Raw genomic sequence first — 7,657 nt, 5'->3', positions numbered from 1 at the left:
TCCAAGCTCGAAAATCAATTTTAAAATCGGCGACGGTTGTGACGCAGTTAGGAAGGGGCCCCAGCGCGCGTGCGCGAAGGGGAAAGGCGGGGTGACCGGGCTTGGCTGGCAGGCAACGCCCTTGCGGAAGTGTCACGAGACTCTCTATACCGCGCATGCGCGGGGGTTTGGTCGGCTAATTCCCCTTAGCTGTCGTCCTGAAGATTGTGCGCATGCGCGGCCAACGCCCGGTATTGTCTTCAGCTTGTGGCGCAGTTTTTATTCCGCTCCGAGGTGTGCGCAGGTGCGCCAACAAAGTGGGTCAGCGCATGCGCAGTGATCATCCCGCCCTTTTCAAACGAAACCTATTAATCCTTGCAACATTTCTTTCTAACGGACGAGCCCACGCGGTAGCGAGTTATCGAGTCAGGTGTGGCGTTAAAAAAAAATAAACTAACAAGCGAAGGCGTGACCGCACCAACGCGGTGATCACGTGGAAGTAGATGGCTGCTGCCAAGGCAGCTTTGATTTGTTAGTCACCACGCATGCGCACAGATCACCGTGCCGCAAGATGGCGGCTTCCAGGGGCACCATGTTACTGCGAAGGGCCGCGGGCAGCCTGCCTGGGCTGGCTCTGCTCCCGAGGCTCTTCTGGGCCCAGGTGAGGAGCGGGGCTAAGGGGGCTGGCCGGGGCCATGTGCTGTGATGTCATTGCATGTATCACTTTGTGGGGGTGACGTCATTATGCTGTACCGGAAATGTCCACTGTGATATCATTGTGCCAGGGTGGGTGGAGTGTGATGTTAGAGCTGCCCTGCACCAAAATCACTAGCTATGATGTCAGCATGCCATGAGGGGGCAGCGTGGCATCATGATTGCAGTGCCATGAGGTCATCACACCCTGGGGGTGAGGGAGTGTGACATCATGGCTGCCGTGCTATGAGGTCATCATGCCAGGAGCAAGGCAGTGTGACATGGCTGCCGTGCTGTTAGGATATCGTGCCACAAGGTGGCGGCGTGACATCATGGCTGCCGGGCTGTAAGGTCATCATGCTAAGGAGTGGCAGTGTGACATTGTGGGTATCATGCTGTCTTGGAGCTGTGTGGCATTGGACAACATGATGTGATGTGGCGTTGTCCTGCTGTGACTCCACAAAGGTGGGTCAGGGAGAGACGTGACATTATTGGTCTTCCCAGAGTCCCCCTGCCATGATATCGCCCTGCAGTGCTGTGGTCATGCACGTCAACATAACACAACACGGTTGTCCGGGGCTGAGCCAGCCTGCCAACTTGATTGCTGGGCCTCCAGATCGGGATTGCAGCGGGATATGAGGTTCCCCTGGCGTGGTGTTACTCCATTGCGCGGCATCGCTGTGTCACGTGGGATCTCAGCGCCCTGTCATTGTGGGAGCCTGTAGGCTATTTCGGCTTTGAGGCATGAGCCCACTGGGCCACCCACCTTAGACACAGTTTCCTCCTGCTGTTTCCATGCAGTGTCCAGCACTTGGGACAGGGCAGCTGCAGACAGCAGATCCATTTGTCCTTACTCTGTGTTTGTTTGTTTTTTCCTTAAAAGTAGTCGGGAAATTAAATGCAAAAAATATCGTTAAAGTTGCTTGCTAAAAAGATCATGCTAGCATCTTCCAACCCCAAGGATAAACTCTTTCACATGCACTAGCCCTGCTGTTTCATCACAGAGTGGCATTGGGCTCCGCTGAAATGCAGCCTTCTCTGGGTGAAGCACAGCAATGAACCACTGCAGAGTGGAGGGAAGAATTCAGGCAAGAGCACTGGGGCAAACCATTGTGCCCGCAAAGCCCAATCGGTGCAGTTTTCAGTGATGGGTGAGTGATTCTCCCCTCCCGTATGCGGTGTTGCTGTGCGGCTATTCCCCAGCTGCCCCACCCCAGAGGTGGCTGCATTTCTGTGATGGGTGAGTTAACCCCCTCTTCCCCCGTGCCATGTTGCTGTGCTGCTGCTGTTCCCTAGCTGCCCCACCCCAGAGGTGGCTGCATTTCATTGATCCTTATCTAATATCCTAGACGCGGTAGAGACAGCCACTCATTGGAGTGGTCTGATCCTTTCTCTCCTTTCCTGACTTGGCCTTTCTTAGGCCGCTCCTGCTGCCTCGCTCCTGCGGCTCCAGCGCCCGCTGCTCCGGGTGTTCAGCACAGAGACGGACCCAGTCACGTCAGCAGAGCCAGTCGCCTTTGACACCGAATCGTGCTTTAAGGAGAAACCCTGGGAGTATCTAGAGACGGAAGGTATCTGGCCAGGAGCTGCGAAGGGGTTGGTGCTAGGCCTTGGACCTGCTGCTTCACAGGCTGGCAGCACCGATGGCGACCTTGTGAGGGGCTCAGGATTCCTGGAAGTGGTCTAGGGACTAGAGTGGGGTGGGAAGCGGACCTGGGATCCAGGATTCTTGGGGTCTATCCCCTGCCCTGGGAGGGAAGGAGAGTCTAGCGGATTAGAGCGGGGCGGGCTGGGAGTCAGGACACCTGGGTTTCCATCTCTGGACCAGACTCTCAGTATGAACATTGGCCATCCTCCTCCCACTGTGACTCAGTTTCCCCATCCATACGGGGGGTCTGATGCAACAGAGGCTGCACTCCCTCATGTTCTCTAGGATCCTCGGTGTGAACCGCACTTGGGAATGGCTAACTCTCCCCTCCCCCCTTGCAGAGTACATCGAGAGATACGGCGACAAGCCCATCTGGTTCGGCTATCGGCGTAACCACAAGGGACCCATCCCCCCTCAGAAGACCCGCAAGACCTGCATAGTGAGTACAGCCCCACACCTTGCCCTGCCCCTCAGCATGGGCAGGGTTTGGGGCCAATGACTGGCACACCTGTCAGCTGCCCAGGCTTCAGGAGACACATGGGGGAGCCAGTGGACACCCAGACCCCACCCTATGGCGTGAGCTGTCCTCAGCAAGGCCGGTCGGAGAGATGCCAGCAAAGAAAGAGGTCCTTAGACTGGTGGTTAGAGCAGGGGGGCTGGGAGTCAGGACTCCTGAGTTCTATCCCTTGCTCTGGAGGGGAGTGGGGTCTAATGATTAGAGCAAGGGGGGCTGGGAGTCGACTCCTGGGTTTTGTCTGCGATCCAGGAAGAAAGTGTGGATCTAGTGCAGTGATCCTGAAACTGTGGGGTGCACCCCCCCTGGGGGGCACGGAGGAACCTTCGGGGGGGGGAGGGGGAAGCGGCAAGGTCAGCCCCCACAATGGGGGGGAAGGGTGAAGAGAAAGCCCCACCCCTAGCTGCAGCTTGGGCTCCACTCTCAGCCACAGCCCCACAATTCCCTTGCGGACAGGTGGCTGACAGGTTCCATTACAGGTAAGGCGGGGGCGACAGAAAAAGTTTGGGGACCACTGATCTAGTGGTTAGAGCAGAGGGCCTGGGAGTCAGGACTCCTGGGTTCTGGGCGGGGAGTAGGGTCTCTAATGGTTAGAGCAGGGGGTGGGGGTAAAGAACTGGGAGGAGAGTGAAAAGACCAATGGTCTTGCTAGCCTTGGTGAGATCCATAGCAGATCAGAAAGGGGGGGTTTGATGAGAGGCATGGGAAGGTAAATGGCAGGTGACACCAAACAAGGAGGAGTTTGAAGGTCAGCAGGACCCAGAGAACTTAGATCCGCTAGCAGCTGGTCCACAGGGGTCGGAATCATCCCCAGCGAGTGTCGGAAAGGGACCAGGACAGGGGAGGCTGGAGAAGAGTCTAATGGAATTTGAGAGCACAGCTGGTGAGGATACCCAGCCCCTGGAGAGGGGCTGCTGTGCCTGCCTCTGCTGGGTGACCATGGACAAGTCGCTGCCCTTTTCTGCCTCAGTTTCCTCATGTATAAAATGGGGCTAAAGACAGCAAAGTGCTTCGCGATCTCCAGATGTAAAGCCCTCGGGAAGAGCTTGGGATAATTATAATAGCAGGGGACAGATGCTTCGGGGCATGAGGAAGGTCAGGAAGGCCATTCTATGGAGACAGGCTATTCCATATCTGACCTCTATGGGTTGTTTGCACCTTCACCTGGTGCTAACGGCTGCCAGAGACGGGATACCGGGCTAGATGGGCCCATGGGTCTGGCTCACTGTAGGCCCTGCTTTGTGGTACATGGGGACCACTGCTGTCTGGGGTGTGAGCAGGGTGGAGAGGCGGCTCAGCTCTGACAGTCTTGTTTGGTTCCCCAGAGAGGAAAGACGATTGTGGGGAACCCCTGCCCCATCTGCCGAGACCAGAAACTCCACGTGGACTACAGGGTAAGGGGCTGAACCCAACTCAGGCCCTTCTGGCTACTCCCCACCCCCCGACTGGGCCTGTGACCCCCCCACCCCTCGACCTGGAGAGAAAACACACGTGTGGTCTGGGCTCCCTGGGCACAGCTGTATGACCCTCTACCCCCGCTCTGTAACCCTCTTCATAAGGCCTGCCCTGGCTGTATGATTCCCTCTGCCCTGACGCTATGATCCCCACTTGTTCCCTCAGGCCGGCCCTGCCTGTATGGTCCCTCCTCTCCTCCCTCCCCCCCGGGCTCTTTGGGGAACCTGGTGTCCCCCAGCAGCCTGGCATCCTCTCTGCGGTGCCAGCCCCTTTCCCACCTGTCCCTGCTCCTGCTGCTCTCGGCTCCATCTCTGCCTCTCTCCCCCCACAGAACGTGAAGCTCCTGGAGCAGTTTGTCTGCTCCCACACGGGTGTCACCTTCCATCCCACACGCACAGGTACATTGCCCCCCCTCTGCCCAGGGGGGCTTGGAGTCTGCCACAGGGAACCACTTTCCCAGTTAGACCAAAGGGGTGGGCGGGGAGCCATCTGCCTGGATCTGGGCGGGACCCCAAGGGAGAGGAAGCAGAGGCAGTGTGAAGGCTGGGGTAGTGCAGAGGTGAGGGAGAATAGCCCAAGAGGCCAGGGGATAGTCTGTGTGTGGGGGATGCCAGGAGGTGGGTAGGAGGGGGATTGTTGGGGGCAGGGGGAGAGAAGGATGAAACTGACCAAGGAGGTGACATTTCCCATCTGGTCCCATCGCCCCATGGGGCAGCATCGCCCCGTGCAGCCTGTTTCCCAGGGAGATGGAGATGCCCCATCCAGCCCAGCCCCAACCTGGGAAACCCTCTTTGTCCCCTGGAGCCCTGCCTGTCCCTTTTAGAAACGGAAAAGGAGCCTCAGGATCAATCTGTCCCAGAATCAGCTCCCCAAACCCCACAGTTTCTTCATCCTCTGAGACACGCTACCCTCTCCTTCCGCTGCAGGCGTCTGCATGAAGCAGCATAAACGCTTGACCCAGGCGATTGACCAAGCTCGTGACCATGGTGAGTAGGGAGCTGGATATGACCAAGTGGGAATAGCAGGGGGCTGCGGGTTGGGATTGAGGGGCACCGGCAGAGCTGGGCTGTGGGGAGTGGGGCTGTGGATGGGGATTGACCCCTGTCTTGCTCACCAGCTGCCTTTCCTCCCTCCCCCGCCCCCCCCACAGGGCTCTTGAGCTTCCGCATCCCCTTGGTGACGCTGCAGGGAGAGGACTACACCAACCAGCACCAGGCTGTGGCCAAGACGCCCCCCGCCCCCTCCCTGCAGAGCCAGGCACCCTGGTACCCCTGGTACGAGTGGCAGCAGCCGCCCGAAAAGGACATTGCCAGGATCCGCAGAATATACAAGGACTATCTGAAGGAGGAGACTGGCCTGGCATGAGGGCCCAGGGCAGGTCTGGATGGAGTGTCCTGGGGCATGGGGGATGGGCCGCTCCTGGGGGAGCTCGGGCCTTCGGCCTCACCTGACGAGCCGGCCCTAGTCCCAACCCCTGCAGGGATAGCGCTGGAGCTGCCCAGCTCCCGGCCATGACTTGTCCAAGCCTTCAGTGGGGAATAAACTGGAAGCTGCCGGCAGTGACTCCCTGTGGTTTTTCACCCTGTACTGGGAATGCTGAGCTGGTCTGGGAATGGGACACGGGGCCTTTCCCCTTTAGTGGGCACAAGCTCCCATCCACCCCCAGAGGAACTGACTGGCTATGGGGGTGGGGAATGGGACACGGGGCCTTTCACCTCTAGGGGGTGCCAGCTCCAATCTGGCCCCAGCTTAAACCTATTTTCACACATCTCTGGGATGTATGGTCAGGCTCTTCCAGGAGAGCCAGCTGGGGCCCATGCTGGCCAGGGGACACTCTGATCCTGTGCTCTCACCATCTCTTCCCCAGATGCCCCATGGTAGCAGCAGGAAGCTGGAACAGGTCTGGCAGATGAAGGCCTGTGGGGGGAAGGGGAGCAGAGCAGTGACAGGCCGTAGCGGAAACCTCAGCTCAGCTGGTGACATAGCAGATAGCATGTCTACTCCCTGACCAACCTACAATGCAGCCCATCCAGTCCCAGGAACACACCAGAACAGCCACACTTGGACAATTGCAGACATGCAACTCACTCATAATGGACCCACTTGATCAGACGCACAACGCACCCGCCTGCCTACAGGGCACCTATCCCCAACTGAGATCAGGGGCCCATTGGGCCGGGCGCTGCACAGACACACAGCGAGAGACAGTCCCTGTCCCGGCTGAGATCAGGGCCCAGTTATGCTGGTGCTGCACAGACACACAGCGAGAGACAGTCCCTGCCTGAAAGATCTTGCAAGCTGAACAGAAGAGGTAGAGGAAGGCTCACCCCCATTTTACAGATAGGGAACCTGAGGCTTATAGAGGTACAAGGGCTTGCCCAGGGAGTCCATATCAGAGTTGGGAATTGAACCCCAATATCAATTCCCCAGCCTGCAGACCCCCTCAGTGGGCTAGGGAACCCCTTCTCTCAGGGTTCCCCCTTTCCATGCCAGATGCCCCATAAACCCCAGGTAGCTGGGCTCCCAGCTACCACAGTGATGGCCGTAATATAAAATAGGAGTGGGTCAGACAAGCCTATTTTGGGGGGGGGGCCTATAGAGGCTTCCATTCTGTGGTACTGAGCTCCCTCTTGCAGCCTGATGTGGGGGTATGCTCTCTTTAGGGATGGGGGCTATGGTGTTGCCATGATACTCCCCGTGCCCCGGCCATTGCAGCCTAGCGTGAAGTGGGGGAATCCATCTGTGGGAGGGAGGGAAGGTCCCCACAATTGCCTCTTCCCCTTCCCCAACCACCCTGGTTGACTAGAGGTGTCCCCCTCTTTAACTGTGGGGGGTGAAATATTCCTCCCTCATCCTGGTGACTGGGGACAAGCCCGGAGGTGGAGGTGTCCCCCAGCATTGGATGGGTCACCTCTATACTACACCTTTGGATGAAACAGACCAGGGTGTGGGAATGGGGGGTCTGTTACTGAGGGACCAGTCTTATTATGGGGGAGACAGACTGAGGGGGCCCTTCCACTGGGAGATCCAGACTAAGGGTGTCTTATCATTTGAGGGGATGTCAGACTGTTATAAATTGCTCTCCAATATTGGGGGACTAGACTGTAAGGGGGTCCTTATGGGGAGGTGGCAGGTTGGGGGAGGTGCTTATGGTAGGGGATAGTCCTTGGGGTCCCCTATGATGGGAGAGCCATTGTCTTGGGGGGTTTTGTATAATGGGAGGACCAGATGGGGGGGAGTTCTATGGAGTGAGGGGGAAGGCAGACTGAGGGGGGCAATCCTGGGGGTCCCTATCGTAGGTTAGGCAGCTTCAGGGAGCAGAAGGACTTGTTTATTAGGAGGATCCCTATGATGGAGACCAGATTGGG

At 57.9% G+C, this 7,657-nt stretch overlaps 1 protein-coding gene across 1 annotated transcript; it reads left to right on the top strand.

Moving 5' to 3' along the window:
• Positions 1-172: 172 nt before the first annotated feature.
• MRPS18B (mitochondrial ribosomal protein S18B) lies at positions 173-5,848 on the top strand. The gene is made up of 7 exons (XM_065415650.1): positions 173-640; positions 2,093-2,243; positions 2,662-2,759; positions 4,160-4,228; positions 4,621-4,687; positions 5,216-5,275; positions 5,440-5,848. Exons 1-7 carry the CDS (start codon positions 551-553, stop codon positions 5,652-5,654), a joined length of 750 nt encoding a protein of 249 aa, XP_065271722.1. The 5' UTR covers positions 173-550; the 3' UTR covers positions 5,655-5,848.
• Positions 5,849-7,657: the final 1,809 nt, after the last annotated feature.

The sequence above is a fragment of the Emys orbicularis genome, chromosome 13, assembly GCF_028017835.1.
Source record: "Emys orbicularis isolate rEmyOrb1 chromosome 13, rEmyOrb1.hap1, whole genome shotgun sequence".
Classification (NCBI taxonomy): domain Eukaryota; kingdom Metazoa; phylum Chordata; order Testudines; family Emydidae; genus Emys; species Emys orbicularis.
Note: the sequence above shows the minus strand (reverse complement) of the source record. Positions and strands in the feature narration are given on the sequence as shown.

Coding starts and splice junctions, on each gene's coding strand:
- MRPS18B (XM_065415650.1), top strand. CDS start 551: ATGGCGGCTTCCAGGGGCACCATGTTACTGCGAAGGGCCGCGGGCAGC. Junction 2,244..2,661: donor GGAGTATCTAGAGACGGAAG/GTATCTGGCCAG, acceptor CCCCCCTTGCAG/AGTACATCGAGAGATACGGC. Junction 4,688..5,215: donor CTTCCATCCCACACGCACAG/GTACATTGCCCC, acceptor CTTCCGCTGCAG/GCGTCTGCATGAAGCAGCAT.